The sequence below is a fragment of the Hypomesus nipponensis genome, chromosome 7 (assembly GCF_054491055.1).
Source record: "Hypomesus nipponensis isolate SF chromosome 7, ASM5449105v1, whole genome shotgun sequence".
NCBI lineage: Eukaryota > Metazoa > Chordata > Actinopteri > Osmeriformes > Osmeridae > Hypomesus > Hypomesus nipponensis.
This window is the reverse complement of record NC_140367.1, coordinates 10487205-10512067: the sequence shown is the minus strand read 5'-3', so window position 1 is coordinate 10512067 and position 24863 is coordinate 10487205. Positions and strand designations below refer to the sequence as shown.

At 50.6% G+C, this 24863-nt stretch overlaps 2 protein-coding genes across 4 annotated transcripts in view; both read right to left on the bottom strand.

Annotated features, from left to right (window-relative positions):
• Window positions 1–1793: 1793 nt before the first annotated feature.
• Window positions 1794–11312, bottom strand: tbk1 (TANK-binding kinase 1). 2 transcript variants are annotated; one of them, XM_084701237.1, is made up of 21 exons: window positions 11241–11311; window positions 10213–10316; window positions 9159–9299; window positions 8781–8910; window positions 8383–8564; window positions 7914–8074; window positions 7633–7743; window positions 7183–7362; window positions 6843–7039; window positions 6592–6650; window positions 5664–5755; window positions 5269–5370; window positions 5103–5181; window positions 4862–4983; window positions 4657–4733; window positions 4431–4470; window positions 4067–4168; window positions 3643–3739; window positions 3351–3451; window positions 3159–3230; window positions 1794–2847 (listed from the first exon to the last, which is right to left on the bottom strand). In XM_084701237.1, exons 2-21 carry the CDS (start codon window positions 10297–10299, stop codon window positions 2796–2798), a joined length of 2184 nt encoding a protein of 727 aa, XP_084557363.1. In that variant the 5' UTR covers window positions 10300–10316; window positions 11241–11311; the 3' UTR covers window positions 1794–2795. The 2 variants fall into 2 exon arrangements, with proteins under 2 accessions (XP_084557363.1, XP_084557364.1); XM_084701238.1 differs by lacking the exons at window positions 1794–2847; window positions 3159–3230; window positions 3351–3451; window positions 3643–3739 and having other exon boundaries at window positions 4128–4203; window positions 11241–11312.
• A 2232-nt stretch (window positions 11313–13544) lies between these two features.
• The window catches only part of lrp6 (low density lipoprotein receptor-related protein 6), a 39067-nt gene continuing 27748 nt past the window's right edge, over window positions 13545–24863 (bottom strand). The window contains exons 11-23 of one of the 2 annotated variants that reach the window (XM_084701456.1): window positions 24528–24712; window positions 23208–23534; window positions 21842–22044; window positions 21356–21573; window positions 20556–20746; window positions 18637–18846; window positions 18397–18522; window positions 17678–17914; window positions 17372–17482; window positions 17021–17251; window positions 16702–16838; window positions 16028–16125; window positions 13545–15339 (exon numbers count right to left, since the gene is read on the bottom strand). In XM_084701456.1, coding sequence (XP_084557582.1) covers window positions 15033–15339; window positions 16028–16125; window positions 16702–16838; window positions 17021–17251; window positions 17372–17482; window positions 17678–17914; window positions 18397–18522; window positions 18637–18846; window positions 20556–20746; window positions 21356–21573; window positions 21842–22044; window positions 23208–23534; window positions 24528–24712 — 2581 coding nt within the window. In that variant the 3' untranslated portion in view covers window positions 13545–15032. The remainder of the gene's footprint in view (window positions 15340–16027; window positions 16126–16701; window positions 16839–17020; window positions 17252–17371; window positions 17483–17677; window positions 17915–18396; window positions 18523–18636; window positions 18847–20555; window positions 20747–21355; window positions 21574–21841; window positions 22045–23207; window positions 23535–24527; window positions 24713–24863) is intronic. The other variant, XM_084701457.1, reaches the window with a different exon arrangement.

Genomic DNA, 24863 nt, shown 5'->3' with positions numbered 1-24863 from the left:
ATTGCAGGTAGCCAAAACATGAAGCATACATTGTGAAAAGCAAATAAGTGCAAATGGGTAGAACCAGAGGAGCATGTAGGGCCAGACAGGAAAACAGCTTGGGTTGGGAGCGGGCGCTCTCCATCAGACGGTTGTCAGAAGAAGACCGTAGGTGGCGGGTGGGGGTGTAAGTCTAGACGAGAGCGTGGATGTAGTCAGGTGCAGTCCCGTTCACTGCTCGGAAGGTCAGTACCAGGGTCTTGAATCTGATACGGGCCGTGATCAGTAGTCTGTCTTAAGGTTGCTTTCTCATTTCCTCATGAGTGCGTCCATTGTTAAAAAAAATAATCTTACAAGCAGATGTAGAATAGTACATCCCCGCAAAACCTCTTTCACCGGGAAACGTTCCAGAACTTGTATTTACATGCATTTCATGAGGTAGGGTGTTGCTTTACCCTTGGTTACTGCCAGACACAATTTACAGTGGCTGAAACTGCTACGTCCTCCCTTGACTTGTCCTTGACAAGAACACCGGGTTTGCATGCTGAGATCTGTGAGAATCCCAACTATCACTCAGAGAGAACATTTACGTCAGGCACAAAGAACTCGGAACATATTGGACCTTATGACCAGTAACAAGAGATGGATCCTTGTAAGGATGCAAATCGCCCTCTGATGGCCAAGCATGGTATTGCGGTCCAGAGTGAGTCATCTGCGAACACACTGCCAGCAGGGATGGATTAACCAACGGGCCTACAGGGCCCAGGCCCAGGGGCCCATGAGCTCAGGGGGCCCCTAACCCAGAGCCTCTGCATATCGTCGCTGTTATTAACTTGATATGAAGTGTATTGATATGATGATATGCGCCGTAGCCGGTCTATGCTAGGCTTAAGTCATTAATGTCTTTAACAGGGCCCCAAAAGTCCTACTGATTAAACAAGACTTAACATTTGCTTTGAAGATGTCACAGGAAAGAAACCATCATGATACCTTTCAAGTGAGTGTTTATCCCCTCAGTTTATCTATGGGACTTCAGAGGGGCTGAGTACAATATGGGCGCTTGACACATCCAGGCCCAGGGGGGGGCCTGTGGTTTCTTAATCCGTCCATGACTGCCATGCTGTGCTGTTTGCCGGGCAACCTGTCTATGATGAGGACGGCGCAGTGAGGTCATGATAATCATCCACTGTTCGAAGTTGTGATGATCAGATGTCGCAGCACTTCACATGTCATACTTCCTTCAAAACGGAGCAGTCATGAAAATACATTTTGTCCTCCTTGAACACAACCTCACTCTCTCGCTCAGAACGGCCCAAGGCACACCTGTGATACTTGGTGTTACCCCAATAGACCAACAGCTTCCATTCACTTGGATTCTAATGCCCATCCGCAATTACCAGTAGGAGTCTGAAGGGGAGGCTGTTGCAGCACATTGCCATGGTAACCGCCTGGTCACCAAGGGAGACTAACAACTGTGGAGAGAGGTGGTGGTGGCCGAGAGAGAGAGGGAGAGAGAGAGAGAGAGAGAGAGAGAGAGAGGGCTGAGGAGAGTGCAGGGGAACGACAACAGAGGGACAAGGAGGGTAGCACGAGAAACTGAAGGTTAAAACCGACAACAGACGGAACACACAAATGTTTGACAATGCACAAGTGCGTGAGCATTAAAGGCAGGTCCCACGTTACCAAAAAACGGGCATCTGATCGAGCCACGCAAAATGTCCAACCTTACACAACATGGCTTTCACGATCATTCTTACTTTTCCTTTATTTCAAAAGAATTAAATGGAAGGAAAAACAGACACAGGAAACAGCCGACTGATAAGATACTTGTTTATCTACAGATTTTCCAACACAGTCCACCTCCTGTCATTTTGCATGATTATCAACCAAACAAACGATTATAGCTTTGATACAGCGTGAAAGGTCATCCCTGTTTTTTTCTGACCGACATTTTCAGAAAGCCATTCACGAGGAGCGTGGCGATGCCATGCTAAGTGTGACGCATTCGAGTCTTTTTGTTCACAGATGGTTCACAGACTTGTCTTGTAAGGCCCATGGTAAACACATCTGATTGAAGAGTAAAAAGGGTAAGTACTTCGATACTACAGCTTCTAACTGTGGAGGGAGGGGGGGGGGGGTGAGCTGTTGTGTTCCAAAGCCAACACAAAGGATGGTTTTCAAGTTGAGTGGTGAGTGGGGATCATTACACATAAATACGATAGAGAACATGTAGAATGGATCTGAATAGAACTTGTCGGCTCAAGGTTTAAGATTTACACTTGGTATACGTGGGTGCTGTATCCTAGATAATGATTTTTTTTATCTAGTAAGAAAATGCAAATAAGAATTGTGTGAATTATATATATATATATATATATATATATATATAAACATATAAACACACACACACACACACTGAGATATAAATACATCTCTGTGTGAATAAAAAAAAATTACAACTAATATGGCGCCATGACAACGCTCTGCAGTAATGACATTAAGAAATGGTTGAAAAACTACGGAAGGGAAGAAGCAACCGAAAGAATCTTCCAGAACTGAATTACAGCATGTTCCTCTTGTGACCGGATCAACAGAAACTGCTTATGGTGGGGTTGGAGCGGGAGTGGGAGGGACGTCCATAGAAAATACAATTAAACCCTTCTTACAGTCTTAGAACCTATTTACAACAAAAGAAAATATATACACAGTCATTTATATTTATGTATACAATTGGCAATCGATTGCTTAACCTTCACTTCCCATGTCTTCCCAAGTTCTTGGGAGTAGTGGAATAGAGACAAGGGATTGCTTGGGTCTCAAATACGGTCAACATTCCTCAATCCCCCATCCAGTGTCAAAGTGCCAAACCTTATAGGTAGAAATAATGAAATCAAGTGGGGAAGAACAGAAAGAGAGAAAGAGATAATAAACATTTTGAACAACAGAGAGGGTAATGTTGGATTTGGAAAAGCCATTTTGTTTATAAGCTATTACTATTAGTATTTCTGGTTGGATGGTAACTGCATTTAATTAACTCTGTACTTGTACTGTGCACAATGACAATAAAGTTGAATCACATCTAATATAAATTCCATGTGTGTTTCTGAATGGAATTGGCCTGACATGTCTCGATGACAGAACATTTCCTGGCTAAAGGAATGCTGAGTGGACTTGTTCACCTTTCCAGGAAGTGGTTGTTCTCTGCCAGCTCTTTCACAACCCCCTCCATTTCCTCTTTCAGTTTCTTCATCCTGCAGCACAGAGTCTACCGTTAGTTTACCTGAGGAGGCCATGACACTCAGCACCACTGAGGTGGTGGCTCTGGGTGTCTGGAGGAGCGATGTGACGGTGCTGAAAGGTAAGGTGCTCACCCCAAGGTCATCTCCACCAGGGTGCTCTGGCTGAGGTAGGCCTGGGGCTTGATCCCACCCGATGCCAGAGGCATCACCTTCTGAGGAATCTGCTCCTGGAGCTAAACATCCACATCCAGACGGGCCCAAAAAACAAACAAACAAAAAAACATGAAGACTTTTAGAGAAACGGAGGTTTAAATGGATCAAACTGGATTTAGTAAAACCCCAATGTTTAGTCTATTCTCATTCTGTCACACCATCCCTCCCACTGCCTCTACTCCCAGAAGCTCTGCCGAGAACACTTTCCCACCTTGATGACTCGCTCCATCACCATGGACACGTCTTTCTCGATGCTGTTGAACTGAGTGGACAGGCCGACCAGCTGCTTCCTCACGTGATGGACCTTCCTGGAAACACGCGACAAACACACGGAGCCACAATCATCTCACTGCAAAGGCAAGGGATCTCTGTCCACGGTATGTGTCGATTCATCTTGAGAAACAGCCACAGCATGAAGTGGAAAATCGTGTATTGCTCAGAACCCAAGGGGTTAGCGACAAATGAATACAGGCTAAATATTCAAACGAGTTTGCCATCCCAGTGAGTTGCCCTCGTCGAAGCAGCCAGGCATGCATCCTGTCAACAACTGTCAGTCACGTGTCAGAATTGGACAAAGTACTCGGGGAAAGTCTGCACGACTAGACGCACAGCTGGCGGGAGGGTGTTCCCGTTACCTCATCCACTCCTCGCTCTTGGAGATGAAGAGGCGGTACTTCATGGCGCACTCCTCAGTGAACAGAGTCCTGGCCCGGGTGGCGTGGAGAACCAGCTTCTGTCTGCACAGCAAGAACAGACGGCATCAACTCAGAACCTTTCATGGGGCATTCCAAATTTGAGGGGGAGAAAAATAAAAAAAAAAAAAAAAGAACAGCAGCAAAATGTCCTGAGCAGGTTTCAAGTGTGTTTGTGGGCTGAGATGGAGTGCACTTGTGCCGCTGGGACATTGTGACCTTCAAAAGACGCTCTCTGAACGCTGAGAGGGATGTTTTTAACCAGCAGAACTAAGATAAGAGTTGTAGGATGGAAATCTGGACTTACTTGTCAAATTTATGGATCTGTTCTTCGTTGTAAGGTAGACCTGCACAAAGACGAGAGAGAGAACATTTCTGTTTTCCTCCATGACAGGAGCGGACGTGCTTGTTATGTACTAGGACTTGACAGGGAGGTGTGTGTGGACGTCCAGGTTGGTTTGGAGTGTGAAGGAAAATTCTAGCGGCACTGTGTAAATTGAATAGTCAAGATGGCTGATCAAAACGCTACTCACGTCTCTCTGCCTTGTCCTTCTTGAACTGGTGGTAGATGGCGGTGATGGCATCTAACAGCACTTTGATCTTCTCCACGCTGACGTGGGCCAAGCACAAGCGGATGTCAGACCCATTGGAAAAAAGATATCCACTGCCCCAAGCTTTTGTGTGTGTGTGTGTGTGTGTGTGTAAATCAACAAGTGTGTCATACACACGTGCACATACTTTCTGTCCCCAGGGTGGGTGCCAACTTGCTGGATCCAGGTGTCGGTCAACAGACCCCCTGGCATGAACTTGCTCTTGATCTCCTGTGTAGTCCTCTCCAGGGGCTCCAAAGACCCAGAGATCTGAATTGCGTCGTGTAAACACACACACACATCAAACGTGAGTGCACAGCATCAGGCACACGTGAGCAAACACACACGCACCAACTCACACACACGCACGCACACGCACGCACACTCACTCTCATGACTTTCTTGCGCATGTCTGCGATGTCGTCGTATTCTGACGACAGCATGGTGGCCTGCATCAGGACCTCACACCTGTGGGAGGAACGCACGGTTACACACGGAGTGGCTGCGTGGGTGTGTGCGCGTGCGGGCGGGCGGGCGTGCGCAGACAGCACTCACAGCTGCTCCGTCCGCTCCAGGATCTGGTTGCAGTAGTTGCACAGGTGAATGACTTCAGACTTCTTGTGTACTATCTCACTGTATTCTTCCTTCATCATCTCACTGAAGGAGAGGAGAGAGAGTAAGAGAGAGAGAGAGACAGAGAGACAGAGAGGAAGGGAGAGACAGAGAGAGAGAGATGGAGAGGGACAGAGAGAGAGAGGGAGAGAGAGGGAGACAGAGAGGGAGAGAGACAGAGAGAGAGAGACAGATAACGACAGAGACAAAAAGAGAGAGAGAAAAAGAGAGAGGGGACGAAAGAGAGCGAGAGAAAGACATGACAATTTAGGCCACACGCACGAGCAAGTCACACGACGTACACAGGAGTACGAGGCGGGGCCCGAGGCGGGACTCACATCAGGCCGCGGACTCCTTTGCGAACCAGCTCCTGGTAGACCAAGAGGGACTCGGAGGTCTTCCACAGGTGGCCCACGTCACCTGCAAAGGTCTGGGAGAGACAACTCAGAAGGTTAGGGGTCTCTTCTGCTGACCCTCCTTTTGGCGCTCGCAATACACCGGGGTCACGACATGAGGCTTCCGAGCGATTCGACCTGGGGAAGTTATTACGGGGGGCCTGATTCACGCAGGAGTGGCTGTCGTCCGGTGATTAACCGCTCTCTATGAAACACGAAGAGCCATCTAGAACCATCTATTCATGGACACGTGTGTGGGAGGCCTTTGCTTGTTACGCAACTCTGGTTTAATATTGCACTTTCTCACTTATACCCATTCAAATGTGCAGACACACGCACACAGATTCTAATTAACACACACACACACACACACGGGCACCAACGTGCATGCTCCCACAGCAGCTGTGGCAGAGTGCACATCGCGCACACACACACGTGACACGCTTGAGCTCGCACAACCAAAGGGCCTGACTGAAGGGAGAGGAGTGATTCATCCATCCATCCATCCATCCACCGCAGAAGGAACAATGGAGAGAGGAGAGAGAGACAGAGAGAGAGAGAGAGAGAGAGAGAGAGAGAGAGAGAGAGAGAGAGAGAGGGGGGCAGTGCTTTCATCCTCTGGAGAGCCTCCTCGCCCATAAATATTTTTCGAATGAATTGAGTGGAGGGGGTCAAGGATTTGATCTAAGCTCGACAAACAATAGACTACTACAACCATAAATACTGAATGAGTCCCGATGGGTGCATACATATATTTGGGACTGCTCATCATGTATTTTGGGGATAGGTCCAGTTCTAGGAATGGAAAAGCCCATGTGGCAGGGCTGGCTTGTCCTGTTCTTCACGTGAACAGCAGGGCTGTCCTAGTTACCTTGGCATAGCTGGCGTCCAGATCCAGGTCGTAGCGAGGCTGGACTTTGGGAGGGCTTGCTGTGGAGCGACAAAGCCAAAAGGGGGTTATGCATTCATTGACGACTGAGACACATTGTATCCACTTGAGACCAACAAAAATCTTGATATCTTTAAGTGCGTTCAGAAAACTTCTTTCTGTGTGCCCCAATTCCGACACATGGGGGGGGGGGGGGGTGTCAGACTCGGGCACGCTTCCGAAATGTGACTCACGATCTTCGAAGATGAGTCCCACTGTGGCCGCACATTCTGAGCTGATCAGCATGATGGGGTTGTCCCGGGTGGTCCGGGGGAAGGTCTGGGCCTGGCGGTTTGGATCCAGCACCAGCCTGCGGCCCTCGTATATCAGTTCCTGGTGGTGAGGGGGGATGCTGGTTCTCCTTGAGAGAAGCTCCTGGAACAGCGTCGCCCTGTGGACACAAGAGGTACTGCAGCGTCGGAATACAGTGCCGCTTCGATCCAATTGTGATACTGGACTGGCTGCCCGTGATGCGAGTACACACACACACACGCGTGCATCTTGGGAGTTGTAATTTGCGTGGCTGGCACTCACGTGTTGTACTCGTGGATGTAGACGTGGTGGAGGGTGGCCTGCTGCAGGCTGAACAAATAGACAACACAGCGATGGAGGATGTCGCTGGTCTCGGCAAAGAACTGGTCGAAGCCCCAGCACTTCTCCTGGTCAGCCTCCAGGATGTTAGCCAGCACCGGGGTCAGAAGGCTCTGCAGGCCCCTGGGAAGGTCAAAGAGTCAAACGTTGAGTCAAGGTCATGAGTTGGCATCAAATAAACATGTGTGGATATAGTGCGTCACCTTTTCATCTAGCTAAGTGTGATGTGGCACGACATTTAATAAAAAGCAAGGCTCTCTTTATTGAAATGAGCTTTTTAGGGAGGGTGAGTGGGTGCGGTTTATTATGTGCTTGTGCCACTGTTATTGTTCTGGAAAGCTATATGTACTAAACATGCTCTTCTGGTTTAGGGTGAAGGACAGAGTAACGTACTTGGAGAGGCTACAAGAAACAGGCATCTCAGTGCTCCACTCAATCTTGCCGTTCTCAAACTTTTGCTGGCCAGAGATGGTTCCGGAAGGTTTTTCTGTGATGATCTTATACCTGTGAAGGAAACACCACAAGGTCACATGTACCTCTTACTTTGGACCTGGCCAGTCCACCCACACCAACAACCTTTATCGTTACTTGTCATCCCGGTTAGTCTCGTTTGACGCCATAAACCTTAACGGGCATGACCACGGATGCAGAAGTGTGGGGCATTCCATTCGTACATCACTTCCTTGTTCCTGCGGGGCCCCTCGTAGGGTCGGAATGGGAGGCTGCCTGTGGCGGCGTGGTAGAAGGTGACACCGATGCTCCACAGGTCCACCGTGGCCCCGTACTTCTTTTGGTGGTCCTTCCTCAGCACCGCCCGCTCGTACATGTCAGGGTGCTAGCACACGCACACACACACACACACACACACAGTGTTTAGCTGTTCATTTACAACCATTATTCCCCTTGATCCAAGCAAAATTAAAACAAACTGTATTTCTATAGAGAGCTTCTTTTTTTTATACTATACTGTATGTATAGCACCCCAAAAAAAGTCCCATTCCTGGGGGAAAAACATTTCTCAGGCAAGAGAGGAAGAGACAGTATCTTAGAGAGGAGTCATCCAATGCAGAACTCTGAGGAGTTTGTATATAATGGGCATTTCGGGTCAGAGGGGGAGAGAGGGGAAGGTAAGCGGTGTCTCACCAGGTACTCCTCGGTCCCGTAGAGAGAGACAAACTGCTCGTCGTCGTCCAGCTCCCTGGCGGCGCCGAAGTCTGTGAGCTTGTAGACGGACCTGCCGTCCTCGCCGATCACGCGCATGATGTTCCCCGGCTTGATGTCGCGGTGCACGATGCCGTACTCCCTCAGGTGGTTCATGCCTGCCACTGTAACACACGGCCCGAGGGACGACGGAGAACAACCACAACGTTGACTGAGGTCGTTCTGAACGGAAAATATGGGGAAGACTTTTCGTTTTGGGCTCGTCTAGTTTTACGGTGCTCGACGGGGGGACATCTGGTGTGGTTGGGTGAGAAGCAGCGGTTTGAGGTAGACAGGTGAGCAGAGGGATGATATTTGGGGGGATTTTTGGAGTTCCTCACCTACATCCTGCAGCACGATGAGAAACTCGTCCTCTGGTAGTCCGTAGGCATTGGAAGACTCTTCCAGAACGGTATAGAGGCTCCCACAGGGACAGTACTCCATGACCAGGACTTTGTGACGTGTGTTAGACTTGGGAGAGAGTCCATAGAAAGACGTAAATTAACATGATGGGGAACACTATATCTTCTGCAGGAACCTGCTGTGATGTGGTTCTCTTTTGTGGTTTTTTTTTTTGTTCAAAGCTAGAACAAAAATGCATCTTTCCTTTGCAATGGATTTTTTGCGTGACACTGATAGAAAGATACTGTACACAGAAAATGGGTAGTTTCTCAGTCTCACAAATATAATTCCAAGTAATAGTATATATACTGACTAACCTCCTCTTCCACTGCAAAGAGTTTGACAATGTTCTTGTGGTTGAGTTTCTTCAGAACCTCGAACTCCCTCATTTGGACGTCCAGGGGCCTCAGAAAGCTGAGATTATTGAAGACTTTGACGGCATAAAGGTCCCCTGTTTTCTGAAACCAGACACAGTCCACGCATACAGTCTCTATCTCAAACCACAAACAGTTCAACCGAATATCTCAAAACCGAAGAATTGAACATCCCAAGTGTCGTAAGACAGCCATGCAAGACAGGGTGGGCTAACGTGCTTTTGCAAACACACAAAGGACACCGAGTTTCCCAGTCGGTCTCGAAAATCAAAAAGGCATTCAGAAACAAACATCATGTCAGGTCCAGACCCATCCTCATATTAAGGATCCTGTCTCTAGAAGGCTTGGAAATTCCCTGGTATTGGGATGGGATTATCAAACAGCAAGCTGGCTTTGAATGTCGAGTCTTAAACCTTGATGATATGCAGGGGTTTGCCTAATCCACAAGTAGGTCATTTTGGGCCCCTTCAACACACACCCTTCTATCATGTTCTTGATAGATCCAATGTAAGGACGGGGACACTTTAAATCTAGGTCATACACACAGTCTAACCTCAATGTGATGTGCTCAAGTCAAATAAAACACTATAATAATTAAAAAAAACGTCATCTTTAGCTGGGTATATTGAGCCATGGCTTCCTGACCCACATATGGCTGCGAGACGACATGGTTGGGATCTCCAGCCAGTGTTTGGTTTCTATGGCGCTAAGAAGTCAGCCTCTGATCAAATGACCCTCCCAAGCCAGTGGGCCACATGTGGCTGTCAATCATCCCCAGCCAGTACTGTAACCTGTGGCTTGGTAACCTTAAGTCATTACGCCTGAAGGCTGTGCAGTCAACGTTGTTAACGTGTGTTCCGTTCGTGCGAACGGAGAACCTGAGAGAGACTGTGGTTTCCCTCCGACTGTGGTTCGTGAGGTAAAGCGGCACTGTTCTCATTGTATGTCATGAGATGTTCTCAGACGTTCTCTGTGTGTTTGTGTACATTATGCTCACCTTGTGCCTACCACGGTACACATTTGCTGTAGCCCCTTGCCCGAGAAGATCCGAGATGAGCCACAGGTAGTTGGCAGTGCTCTGCATTTTTACTTTGGTGAATCCTGCAAGATTAAAGATACAGTTAGTTGCAGAAAAGGATGAGGCTACAGCCACTGGTCCACAATAATGGAAGGTTGGATGAATGTAATGTTCAAAAACTGAAGGGGAAATGTTTAGAAACACACAACACTAAGCCTACGTTTTCATTTAAACAGGAATAACATATTCACACAAACAACATCCTGAAACATTCAAACTTGGTCTACCTTCTATTTAGTCTAGTTGAGGTGTCACTGATAACTTAGAGCTTACACTGTAATGTCATTCTTGAATAAAGACTGAACACGCCAATTGTACTTCTGAACTAGGCCCACCTTTATATTTGGTAGCCTAAAGACTTTAAGAATGATAAACTGCTTTGATACCGCTGATTTCAGGATGACGTCAAGGCACACAGTGGGGAAATTCCCACTCTGCCAAAGTACAAACGAAAAAGCACGTTCAAAATGCTCGTAAGGACCAGTTATCGCCGTTGTTCTGAACTAAATAATAGCATAGTTGGGTGGCTCTTGTCAATTTACGATTACGCATTATATTAATTACGCACACAAGCTACGCATGAAACTAGCTAGAGCTAGCTTCATGTTATATTTTCATATATTCGATGTCTGTTTTATTTTGCACAAACATTACGTACACATCGACATCATATAGCGACTAACAAAATGTATGTTTAACACGCTAGCAAGGAAAATATTTTATCTCTTTCGCTTTCGCCCAGAGAGTAATGACATAGCAATAGGCTGGTATACAGTAGGCTACTGTAGTACGGTTGAAATAAATAGTTAACCTGAAAACATTCAATAGGTCCTCTTTATGTAATAAGAAGAATCCACGCTGATTTTACAACAAACATGTTATTTACAGTCATGACATCAACCATATAAAATGTATCATATTGTTTATAATATTGTTTATTTCCTCACCTGGTGGTAAGTCATATGCTCTTCCGTGATCTCCTTGGTCATGTGGTACGAATGCTTCAATCAGAAAAGGCAGAAGAAAGGGGGTGGCTCCGCTTCTCATCATTACCGAATTGTCAGGAATAACAGCGACCAAAACGACAACGCCATGATGATCTCCTTGGACAGCACACATTGTGCTTTCCTTTCTAGACACACCTGTTCTCTTGCAGATTACAGCGTCATATAGTTGTTAATCTTATCTGAGTGAAATACTTGACTCATTCAGTTCAACACAAATCGAAACCTATATGGACATAAACGGTGACAGTAACACCAACCCACATCACTGCAGGTTACGATGTAGAATAGGATGTGTGTGTATGTGTATACCTATATATCCTGCAACATAAAATACAACATGGCTCGATAAAAGTTCACTCGTTTTATTAAAAAAATCAACATTTCATTTGTTACAACAGCTTATAGTAGTATTGAATGGGCTGTACAGGTCCATCTTATACACTGTTTTACATGTAAAGCGATCAATGTACAAAAAGTAGTTAGTGGCAATTAAATGAACATGATGACTAACCAAATGTTGGTCACTGTGTATACATCCTTGCAAAGCACCATGGTATCAAAATGGATGAATAGTAACATTTTCAAATGACAAAACCTTTCTGTATACCACATATTTACCTCAACCCCCCTCCCTCCCCCACCCCCCAAAAAACAAAAACAACAACAAACAAAACAATTATGGAGACAAAAGTGCTTTTTAACGATTTAACCTCAGCAATTCCATCATGAACAATCCATTTCAGAACTATCAAACTTGCTTTGAAACTTTCATACTCCTCGCACAAACGGCCTTCAAATCCCAATGTTTGGGGGGGAAGGGGGGACGATCGTTTCAAGACAGTTACAGAAGACAAAGTCAATTCATGATTCCGTGTCTCTGGATCCCCCTTCTTTCACACCGTGCTTTGCTACATAATCAGATGAGCCAACTGCAACAGTTTTATCTTCAACCAATTGATCACTCTCTTACAATCACACATCCAAACACACACACACACACACATTGATTTATGCTGCATGCTGTCCTTGTAGATTGGTACCGGTAACTAGCAACAAAACAAAAAAAAAGTACTGTAAAGTGCAGTTAGAGAATGAGAACATCTCCAAACAATGCTGGTTTTATCTGACGGGGGAGGCTAGCAGTGACACTGGAGAAGGAGGGCAACATCCAGGGGCCCTTGGAAGTGATTTTAAAGGGTTGTTCACTGGAGGAAAAAAGGGTTCCAGGGAGGGCCTGCAAACATGCTGCTGATTGATTTTGAGCACAGGCTTCTCTCGGTTTCGACATGGACAGAGATTGACGCCCTTGCAGCACAAGGGGGTGGCATGAAGGTCAAGTTAATGCACAGAAAATGCTTCCCTGGCACGTCACTCCAGTCAGCTGGCGTTTTCATTGGACGGCCAGAGTTAAAGCTGTCTGTTTGGAGGCGTATGAAGCGAAACAGTTGGATGAACATATAATGTCCTCAAACGCACACTGGTCTTTGTATGAAGCCCCAAAAAATGTGTGTGCCCAATGTCTCTTTGTTTTTGAGGTGGATGTGAATTTCCATGAAATACACCGGGAGACCAGTATAAAATGTGGTCCTCAGTCCATAAATCAATACAAACAGTTAAGGGATGAGAACTACAAAGGGCATAGAGGTAAAACATGTTTACTCTGTCACTCCACCAAACTCAACAGTTCGGGGAACAATAGAGGAGAAATACCAAAACCAGTTTTAATAAAGAAACCCACACCACTCTGAACTGCTTTTTAACTACGCATGAGCTCCCTTGAAAAGATTTCCAGACATCACAGGAAAGCACAAAAAGACAGAAGTGTTATACAAAAGGATTGTTGACACGAGCATAAAGGCAATCAAATAAGCGCCACCTCATGGACACCGAAGGAACACGCAGGCCGTATTTCACTGAGGCGTCTCGTCTCCAACCCAAAACAATCCCAGGGCCTGCTAGCTCACGTAGGTACATCTAAGGTGGGGATGCAGCTGTCTGCCTTGGACTGTACGAGTTCGGATTTTGGCACTCCAGTCCTCCAAAGTCTGATTAAAAGCGAGTGTACACTTTTTTTTTTTTTTTTTCTCCCCACAATAAGCACAGAGATAACCTGGATATGTTTTTCGTTTTGACAGATCTGTCTGAGATTGTCGGCATACTTTTGGACAGGTATTTTGTAGAAAAATAGAATGAGCCATATACAAAAAGACGGAATGAGAGAAAGTACTGCAAGAATTCAATGGATAGATTTACAATGATTTTCTTTATAGCTTATAAATACGGTATCTACACAATATGTGGTACAAAAATATTATAACATTTTGCGGGCACTGGTTGTCGTGTTCATAAAAAAAAAAACACAAAAAAAAACATCTGAAGTTGGAACTGGTCAGGCACAAGAACTTGTCCTTAATGGGAGAAGTTGTTTGTTCGCCCCAGAGAGAGGAGGCGGAAGAGAAGCCAAGTAAGAAGGTTGTTTGATGGACTGAAAACAAACGCACCCTAGTAACAGATCTGCTTTGGATCTGGATTTATCCAGACAGGGTTGTCCACAGTTGCAGTCAGGCATTTGAAGTAAAAAAAACAAACAAAAAAAACATTTTGGTTGAGATCTCGCCTTTGTCGCGATACAGAATTGCAGATGTGAGCTATGTTGGACTGGGCTGTTTCTGAGCAAAGATGCTAGTCCAAGAAAGACTGGCTACCCAAAACCCTTGGCCGGAGGGGCGGTCTTGTGGCCAACAGTAACAGTAAGATTAGCTGTCACGTTCCAAACAAAGGGGCTGTCAGAAGTGATTATCATCCATATGTGCCTCAAATGTTATTGCTTCAGATCCAATGACTTTGCCAAAGAAAGTGTCATGCAGTCCAACAATGCCTCACATCGACAGTATCTTATCATAATGAATACAGCAAAGAAAAGTCCTTTAAAACCATTTCAAATGAAAAGGAGGTAAAAAAACAAAAAACAACAACAACCTCAGTACCACATTCCCTGTCACTGATAGAGTTGTCTCCAGACACATCCAACACAGGCCGAGGGTGCAACCATAGAAATCACCCTCCTCAGTCAACGACTGACAAAATGGCTGCCCAAGCTGCAGAGCTGCACAGTGCAGGATCTGTATGTGTAATCCAGGGGGCGCCCTTCCCTTTCCCCACTCCATCCTCTCCCTTAATAGTGTCGAGTGGACAGTAATGGTTCTTTTTTTTTGTTGTTGTCTTTTTCTTATTTGGCATTAGATTGTTAAACGTCTCACTGTCCGTCTCCATGTGCTTTAGTGTCCTTCGGCCTTGAAAGAAGGTAGGTTTTTTCAACTCCTGGATTAAGGCAATTTACCATGTTTGTGATGATTTTAATAAAACTTTTTCTTAAAAAATGTACAAATTCTTAATACAAACCTCTATGGCATAACCAGTAAACGCTGTATAGAAAATATATAAATATGCTTTTTTTTTCTTTTCAATGTACAAATGTTCCGCAGCTCTCCGCGAGCTCTCGTGTTTTTTTCTTTTCTCATAATTTCCGTACTATACAGGTGGGCCCGACCCCTTCCACGTCCTCCTCTCCCCTCCTTTTTACATAATAGTCTCCCTTTCCCATTTTTTGGACTCATAATATGCACAATTGGTATTTACAGTGAGGGGGGGGGCAACAGGGGGGCACACGGCAGGGTGTGAAGGGCAGAGAGCCTTGTGGGAGAGGGAGGGTCCAACGCAGGGGTGCTCGGCTCAGGAGGAGTCCGTGCAGGGTGAGGGGGGCGGGGGGTAGAGGTGGTGGGAGTAGCTGCGTTCCGTGTAGGGCGACGGCGGGCAGCTTTCGCAGTTCTCCTCGGCGGACAGGTACTGGCTGCGCGGGGTCGGGGGCGGGGGGAAGGGCTCCGAGTCGTAGTTGAGGTCGCTGGTGTAGCCCTTGGCGATGGTCGCCGAGTTGGAGGTGGGCGGGGCGCGGTGCCCCGGCGTGTAGTCGCTGTCGCACACGTCCGTGCTGCAAGGGGTTGTGGGCGGGGCGAAGTGGCGGTAGGTGTAAGTTCTGTAACTGACAGAAGACAGGTAAATAAACAACAACTCGATAGACAACTGCCCCGCTCAGGTGCCCGCAGCTTTTAAAGCCGACTGCTCTCCGGCAGACTGCGCTTTTCCCGCCGCTCCGTTGTGACTCGCGTCGCCTCTACTCGCCTGATGCAAGTCTCGGGCGTCAATAAAACATTGCAAGGGGAAAAGCGACTCTCGTTTCCCACGCGCTCCGAGCAAACGCGCCCGAAGGCCGCGCGGGGGATCAGCCGAGGCTTTGCGATTTCCAAACGCGGCGGGAACGCGGCACACAAAGGAGCCGAGGTTTCTTTGAAAAGCGGGGCGCTTGTGTACAGAAAGGGATCGTTCTAAGTGTTAGCATGTGCCAGAGAAGGGCCTCCAAATGTGCTCAGCGCCCGGCTGCCATCCTCATGTTGGATTACATCTCCAAACCAGACGTCTTCGTCTGGTATTCTCTTGCATACACATGGAAAATGGAATTGTTTCCTTATTGATTCGCGAGCCTGCGCCGGTGCAATCCTGTGAGAACCGACCCGACTTCAAAAACGCACCGACGGCTCGAGACCCAAATAATAGCGTGAGACGTTCTTGCTAAAACACCGGTGCGCAGACATGTTCCGTAAACGCTAAATGAGGCCATAAAAGTGGATAATTGACGAGGTCGTTTGTGCGGCGCGTGCATGTGCGTGTACCTGTAGGAGCGGTGCGTGGAGGGGCTGTTGGAGGAGTAGCTGAACTCCATGGTGTACTGAGAACGGACGGTGGCGGGAGATGGAGGTGGGTTGAGTATCTGGGGGGGAAAGAGGAGAAAAGGAGAGGGGGGTAAAATGATGTTAATCGACACCCATTTCATCTCACGTCGCCAAACCCCCGTTCTACTCGGCATGGAAACATTTTGAACCCGCACTCCTTCAAACAACATAATTGCAAACTTGGCGGCGAAGCGGAGAGTTAATGGCTTCACACGCTTGGAGACCTCTCTTTGTCTGCGAGGTTCCATAAAAACCCAGATGACTGCCGCAGTAAAGACACAACGACAACACCTCAACACTGGCACAAGCCTTTAATGGGGGAATGGCTTCATATAGGGAGGTGGAACAAAGTGAGAACGGGGGGGGGGGCTTTGAACTAAAGCCCTCGAGGGTTTTCTCTCACGAGGGTGGGGGAGAAAGGAAAACAAACGAACAAACATGTCACGTTGGAACCTGGTCAACGTTAGGAAAGGTGGCTCTGTTTTCCTTGGTTGAGGAGGATGTAAAGCAGTATAGGGAGGGTATAAGTCTCGACAAGTGTGATGTTTGAGCTTTGCTAATGACGGTGAGTGTGTGAGTGTGTGTGTGTGTGTGTGTGTGTGTGCGTTTCTCACCGGGGGGAAGTAAGTGCCCTTGGTACTGGAGGAGCTGCTGGACGAGGCGCCCGTGACGTGGGCGCGGTCGTACGGAGGGCCGCTGCTCCCGCCCATGATGCTGAGGGAGCCAATCACAGACTTCCCCCGGGACATGCCTGAGGAAGAGAACCAGCAGCGGGATCTTAGAGATGTACCGAGCCCTAGAGGTGAGACCTGGCCCAAACGCCCGTCTTTTAACACCTTCTGGTCTAAGACACAACGTGGCACGTCGAAAATTCGTAGAAAAAACGTCATTTGACGTCAAACTCGCAGGGTTCTTCCGTGCGTTTGGCCTCACCTGGCAGCGAGCCGGACAGGGAGCTGGGGTGCGGCACGTATCCCAGAGGCACCGACGAGGGCCCGTGGACCACAAAGTCGTTGGTGACCGTCTCGCCGTCGTCCTTCATCTGCGGACACAGCACGCGCTGGCACACGAAATACATGGCGCCCACCACGAACAGCGCCATGACCACGCCCACGATGGAGCCGATGGTGTTGGTTTGCGGGGACGGAGGCTCCTCAGTGGGGTCTGTGGGGGGGAGGGGGGGGGGACGGGGGACGGAGGAGAGATGAGTCAGTCGCCTGTTGTCCGAGCGTAGCATCGTCGGCGTCCGTTCAGCCGAGTCGGGCTGACTCGCGTCGTACTTACAGCAGCCGATCTCGTCCGAGTTGTCCGTGCAGTCCATGTTGTGGTCGCACTTCTTGTGCTTCCCGATGCACTGGCCGTTGGAGCAGCTGAACTGGTCAGGAGGACAGCGAACTGAGGGGGAGGAGGGACACACACCCACACACACACACACACACACAGGGTTAAATCAAATCAAAACAGGCTGGTCACTCGAGCTGTCCTAAAGCTGGTACATGAACCCAACGTGAGTTTGGTCGACGGCGTCCCCGGGCCCGATCGACGCAGCGAACGTGCCTCGCGGATCGGCCGCCTCGCGCTGCTCCTCACCTTCGCACTTGTTCTCGTCGGAGCGGTCCTGGCAGTTGAACTCGCCGTTGCAGCGCAAGCTCAGGTCCACGCACTGCTTGCTGTCGCACTGGAACTCGGTGTCGAGGCACACGGGGCAGTCGCCCTCGTCGCTGCTGTCGTCGCACTCGGGGAAGCCGTCGCAGCGCCACGCCTGAGGGATGCAGTCCACCTCGCCCGACGTGCACGAGAACTGCTCCGGGGAACAGGTGGGCGGCTCTGAACGAGAGAGAGACAGAGAGAGACACAGAGAGAGAGCAAGAGACACACAGAGAGAGACAGAGAGAGACAGAGAGAGAGAGAGAGAGAGAGAGAGTGACACAGAGAGAGAGCAAGAGACACAGAGAGAGAGACAGAGAGAGACAGAGAGAGAGAGAGAGAGAGTGACACAGAGAGAGAGCAATAGACACAGAGAGAGAGACAGAGAGAGACAAAGAGAGACACATAGAGAGAGAGAGAGTGACACAGAGAGAGAGCAAGAGACACAGACAGAGAGACAGAGAGAGACAGAGAGAGTTGACATGGTTAGTGTGACGTGCATTCAAATGCCATTTTGTTTAGTTTTTTTGTTCAGCTGACATGTACCGGTGGGAACAACAACCCCAAAACGTGTGAATATGTGACCCGTCTATGGACCCGTGTGTCGTGTGGAGGGGCGGGACAGCGGGGGGGGTGTGGGGCGGTGATGGACGGGGCCCTACCTCCACAGGAGAGCTCGTCCTGCAGCAGCACCAGGTGGACAGGACAGGAGCAGCGCGTGGTCCCGTCCCCCTTCACGATGCAGATGTGGGAGCAACCACCGTTGTCCCACGTGCAGGGGTGTTTACCTGCGGGGAGCAGGTAGAGCATCGTAAAGGGCCTCTTCACAAAACATCCGACGACGGTTACTACCGAGGTCCAAGCTTTGTGGGGAAAGGGTGGGGGGGGGTCGGTGGACTTACTGTATTCCCTCATGTCCAGCTCGTGGACGGCGTGGATGTCGCTGAGCGAGGCGATGCGCGCCTGGATCTTGGTGCGGCCCTCCCTGGTGGTCTTGTCAATGCGCTCGATCATCTGCTGCTGCTTGTCGATCCAGTACAGGTGGCTGCCGAACACCGTCAGGCCCACCGGCTGCAGGATGTTGGAGTCCTCGATCACGATCCGATTGGCCCCTGGTCGAGCCGAGGAAAGGAGGAAGGGTGGGGGAGGGTTGGGGTTTGGGCGGGCCCAAAAAAAGGGTGGAAGGGCACACGGGTCAGGAAACTGAGGGAACGGAAAGGGCGGTGAACTGAGGAGAGAGGAGGAAGGGGACGGGGGACGGGGGAAGGCAGGGGGAGTTTGGGCACGGGGCAGAACGAAACACCGTGAGGCACGCGGGAAGCACGCCAAGCGGAGCCTGAAAAAGCACAAGGGACTACTGTGGACACCGTGTCAAAACATTCTTTTTTTTTGAAGTGGGGAGATTTCTTCACGGGTTTTGGCAGCGCGGCTCGATGGCGTGACTCGTTAATGAGACGCAGGGCGTGGTGGCGAGTCCGCCGTGTTCCGGAGAAGCGTGACCATGTCGCGAAAGCGGGTCCAGACCAGAACACCCGATAGAGGACATGTGTGGAACAATGGGATTTACTAAGTTCTGAGGCGCCACGGCCAAATCGACAACAACACCCTAACCACGGCTGCTTTTGTAGTCTGCCCCTCCATCACAGCTCCGGCCCCCCTCGACAACAACAAAGACGAGTTCCCACGACCGTCTAACAGCATCCACGGGAACACCAGACATCAGGTCCACATAGAAAAGGCGCTTTCGCAATAGTGCTCCCCAGGGCTGCAGGAACTGGGATCGACAGGCCTTTTGGTTTGGGCTGGAGGACGGCGTGGGACCTCGGCAGAGCTGGTGCGCACGACGACGTCGGCCGGCGCCCCCCTGCCCAGCTCATCTCAGCAGAGATACAGGAGAAAAAAAATGACCCCTCCTCACCCCTCCCAGGCTACGCACTGCGACGCAGAAGACGAAAGAGACAGAGGAGAAGGCCACCGCGCTTCAAAATGCCTCCTCTACCCCAACACTCCTCCCCCCGCCCAGCTCCCCTCCCCCCTCCTCCCCCCGCCCAACTCGCAGAAATAAAACGCGAGACCATCTGAAGAATGAGGAATTCTCCCGTCCGACAGCCCCCGACGGAACCGTGTTTGTTTAAGCGACCCCCCCCTCCCCCCCTCCCCCCTCCCCCCTCCCCCCTCGCCCTCCCCCTCCCCCTCCCCCCCTCTCCCCAGGCGTGTGTACAGATGGTCGGCATTCCTTTCGTCCTGCGTGGGGCACCGGAGAATCCTGGGGAATGTGCTGAGCACGGAGGTCTGCGGGCCGACTCCTCCCTCTCAGGGCACAATGCTCCCCCCCCCCCCCCCGTCCTGAAAGATGCCGCCTGGCCCTGGCCGTGGTTCGCACATTTGCTCCTCGCTTCCCTCCCTTCGGTGTCAAAGCCCCCCCCCCCCCCCCCCCACTCTGAATGATGTCGGCCATAGCGTAACGCGCCCCTGCCACCAGTGGAGCCCTGCACAAAGGAATCATTGAGGAGCTTCCACTCCAGGAAAGGCCTTAAGTAAACGCGGCTCTCCGCTGGGTGTCGGCCTGGTGACATATCTGATATATCTGCTAATCACCGCTAAAGTGGAGAGTGCTCCGCAGCGGCGTTACATTCCACCCAAATACACAGGAACCGGGGAAGGATCGCAACATGTTCCGGAGACGGCGCCAAAGCAACCCCCCCCAAAAAAGGCAAACAAAAGCCTGCTCGCCAGGCGTTTCCCTAACCCCCCCCCCCCCCTCCCCCCCCCCCCCCGCGGGGAAAGAGCGCCGACGTCCCGCGCGCGTCTGCGGCCTCACCTGATAGGTCGCTGCTCTCGATGCGCCGCAGGTCCGAGTCCACCCAGAACAGCTTGCCCATGGCGTTGTCGATGGCCAGCGCCACGGGCTTGCCCAGGCCCGTGAAGAACAGCACCTCGCGCTCCGTCCCGTCCAGCGCCGCGCGCTCGATCTTGGGCGAGCGCTCCAGCAGATTGGTGAAGTACATGTACCTGAGGAGAGCGGGGAGAGGAGGACGAGGTCAGTATCTCGAGGGGAAGCCGTCGTCTATGGAAATGAGAGCCTTCTCTGCGTTTGTTCGAAACAGCTTCCCCCTTTAAGGTCGACAGGGTGGGCCTCGACTGTGGGAAGAACATGCCGGATGGCTCCGTCCCTGAACCGCGCCTTTGAAAAGATCCCAAACACGTGCCGGGCTTAATGGCGCGGGGCCCCCGATATGACCTTGAAGTCACTCTCTGCGGCGCGTCGGAGACCAGTCCCCTGGCGTGGCTCGACTGAGCGCGAGCGAACGGCTGCGCGGAGGACGTGACACGCGCAAACAAATTACAGCTTGATTAAAAACATGACTGGCTTGCCGCTCAATTGAACTAAACGACCCCAAAAAACAAAACCAAAAGCGCAAGGGAAGACTCCCTGGCTGGAAATTCAGAGTCAAAACAGAAACGATCCTGATAGCTGTGTACAAGTCCAGCTACGGTCCTCAAGGACGTTTCAAACGGCTCAAATCCGGGAGCGTTTCAAGCTGCGACGCCGAAAAAACCTGCTCGAACGCGTGACGTTTCCAAAGCGACGGACAAACACAGCGCCGTCCTTGTACTGACCCTCGCTCCGGGTTCACCACGATGGCCCGGGGCTTGTCGTTGTCGCCGCGCAGCACCACGCCCACGCGGCTGCCGTCGGTGCGCGTCACGTTGATGACGTTGGTGATCTCGCTGGTCCAGTAGATGAAGCGGCTGTAGATGTCGATGCTCAGGTCGAAGGGCTGCAGGCCCAGGCTGTGGCCCGGCCCGCCCACAGGGCTGGACACCACCGTCATGCTCTGCAGCAGGAGGGGGGGGGGGGGGAGATTGGAGGAGACACGTGTCAATCAGGAGATGTGTGTGTGTGTGTGGGGGGGGGGGGGGGCACAGACAGAACGGGTACACTTCCGGGACGGTGCTGACAAGAGGATCGGGGGGGAAGTAGGTTTGCTTTCAAATGTGGGTGTGATGACCGCTTCTTCTTTTTTTTTTTTTACCGTTCATATAATAACCTTCATGCGTGTGTGCTTGTGTGTGTGTGTGTGGGGGGGGGGGGGGTGTCCTGACCTGGTTGCCGTCCTCCTGCGCTCGGCGGATGGCGTTCTGCTTGGAGTCGATCCAGTACAGCTGCTTGTCCAGCGGGTCGTAGTCGATGGCGCGCACGTTCCTCAGGCTGTGGATGGGCAGGATGATGTCCGGGCTCTGCTGCTCGTCCATCACCATCCGGTTGATGGCCGTTTTCTGGCTGAACAGCAGGAAGGAGGTCGGGGCTGGAGGGGGGGGGCGAGGTGGGGGAGGGCAGGGGAGGCAGTGAGAGAGGTAGAGAGAGAGAGGTAGAGAGAGGTAGAGAGAGGTAGAGAGAGGTAGAGAGAGGTAGAGAGAGGTAGAGAGAGAGAGGTAGAGAGAGGTAGAGAGAGAGAGGTAGAGAGAGGTAGAGAGAGAGAGAGGTAGAGAGAGAGTCGAAATACAAGAGAGGGGGAGAGAGAAGGACAGAGAGATAGGAAGAGAGAGACGGACGGGAGGAGAAAATGATTTAGTATATCTGGGTCCATCACATGGTGGGTGGTCAACACAGTGAGGTGGGCCCTGACTGCTCCCCAGGCAACCATAACCACAGTATTAATCCTCACTGGGCCATTATGGTTTGCCCAACACTGGTTGTTATCAGTTTAAGCCAATCACCATTGGCTCCTTTTTATTCGCCGTAAACACATTTTCCAATATAGAGAGCACGTAAACCGATCCACCGACTCCATTACGCAAACTGCTGTATTTGTGAGAAATTCAAAGTACATTGAATGTTGTTAAAATGCAACAATAGGGAGCGCTGACTATGGGACTAGGCTGCCAGTGCACAAGTGAACACCCCAACACACACACACACACCCCCTTTCACCAGACACACACACACCCCCACATGGAACACACGCACACAAGTCAAGACCAGCTCCCCCAGGGAGCCTCTGGGCGATTAGAGAGAGAGAGAGAGAAAAAAAAAGTGAAATGTTTTTACTATGTCAAACACAGCGATGGAGGGAGTCGAGGCTTAATCTGGGCTTCAGTTTCCAGCCGTATGCCAAGTTGGCAGCGGAGGGGCCAACCACAAGAGCTTTAAAAAGAAAATACTCCCCCCCCCCCACCTCCCCCCACCGCTCATTCTCATACTCTCAGGCACAACTGCTTTCAATCTCTGCGCTCGGGGGGGTGGTGTGGGGGAGAGGGGCGACTGATAGGCAGGCTGCTCCGTCCCCCCCCCCGTCGTCGCTGACCAGGCTGACGTCAGACCTTTGCTGAGATCACGTGCGAGACAACCGGTCGCGGTCTGCGGCGCTGGACTGAGACGCGGGCGGCGCGCGCACACGCCGCGAAGGAACGTCACAGAGACGAGCGCCCCCCCCCCCCTCGCGCGCGTACGCGCCCCCTTTCTCCTCACCACTGCACGTCTTGTTGTCGTCGTTGAGGGAGAAGTGGGCGGGGCAGCCGCACACGAAGCCGCCGACCGGCACGGCCAGGCACAGGTGGGAGCAGTGGCCGTTGGTGGCGGCGCAGGCGTTCCAGCCGCCCTGGCGGGACGAGTGGAACACCAGGATGTCCATGACGTAGTCCAGGTGGCCCTGGATGACGGTGCGGTTCTGCCCGCTGGTCTTGTTGGCCCGCTCGATGCTGCGCTCGCTCCAGTCCGTCCAGTAGATGTAGTCCTGGTACTGGGTCAGCCCAAAGGGGTGGGGGAGGTCCCCGGCGATCACCTCGCGCTCCAGGCCTGTCGTGCGCACAGAGAGAGCGAGAGCAAATGAGTTTGGCAGAAGACGTCGAGAGAGAGAAAGTGCGATCGAGACAAAGACAGAAAGTATGTAGCAATGGGAGAGAGAGGGGAGAGATTGCTCTGCAAACATCTGCCGGGCAAAAGCAAGCCTTTTTTTTCTGGTTCCAGAAATCCTGTGCCAATGGTTGAGGCTATTTTCTCTCCACGCAAAAATTGGTACTGTTGCAAGAGCTGTGCAAGAGTATGTGTTTTAAGCTTGGGCCTAATAGCAGTATCATTTTTAGATTTTTTTTTTTTTTTCCTTTCTTTTTTCTGAGAGGCATTTTTGGTTCCTGGTTTATATCCATCAAGTCAGTGGCAGTACATTTCAGGACAAAACTTCAAGAGAGTTATTCTGGCCCAGCTTTTGTTTCAGCGAGGCTTGTCTTCACCCTTTTGAAGTCCCCCCCCCCCCCCCCATCCAATCCACCCAAATATAGCAGGGCGGCAGGCATGACAAGCTAATTGGGAACATATTCCACTTTTGTCATCTGATATCTACATAAAGCTCATATATGCACACACACACACACACACACACACATGACAAATGGAGGACTGAAACCGAGTCGGCCCACATGGTGTTTGCTGCTGGAGCGAAAACAAAAGAGTTTGAGTGGTGTAGTGACAGCTCCCTCCGTCTGCGACGCGTTCCGCATGCAGATGGCACAGGACCGCTTAACAAGCTTGTCCTTCTGCACCTTCCTCTACTCTTCCACATGGAGACTGATCAACTCCCTTACACGCAGACACACACACACACACACAACAGCGTCCAGGCACCTAAGACGGCGCTTCTGAAATCGGGGTACTACCATGGGTACACGTGTGAGAAAGTGGAAAGCTGGAAAAATATGGAGTATGAATTACATTTGGTCAAAATAAAACCCGGGCGTAGGGGGTACTTGGACTCGGAAATGAGGAGCCAAACAACGTTTGAGAGGCACTGACCCAGCATGTTGGAGGACTCGATGAGCGTGGTGTCCAGATCGGTCCAGTAAAGGCGCCGCTCGGCGTAGTCGATGGTGAGCCCGTTGGCGCGGCCCACGTCCGGCACCAGGGTGATGCGGCCCGTCCCGTCCATGGCGGCACGGTCGATCTTGGGCTTGCCCCCCCACTCGGTCCAGTACATGAACCTGTAGAGGCAGGACGAAAAGAAAGGGGAGGAGAGAGGGGTTAAAACTGTTAAATAAGTCTCCTCAATCTTCGCCTGCGATGAAAGCTATGAGGTCTCCCCTCCAACTGCCACGCTGCTCCGTTTGTGTGTGTGTGTGCGCGTGTGTGAGA

What these genes read in the sequence shown, in the direction of transcription:
- tbk1 (XM_084701237.1), bottom strand. Translation starts at nt 10,299, where the DNA reads ATGCAGAGCACTGCCAACTACCTGTGGCTCATCTCGGATCTTCTCGGG. An exon ending in TGGACGCCAGCTATGCCAAG is followed by an intron (nt 5,756 to 6,591) that starts GTAACTAGGACA and finishes TGTCTCTCCCAG; the next exon opens with ACCTTTGCAGGTGACGTGGG. An exon ending in CTGGTGGAGATGACCTTGGG is followed by an intron (nt 3,231 to 3,350) that starts GTGAGCACCTTA and finishes TCTGTGCTGCAG; the next exon opens with GATGAAGAAACTGAAAGAGG.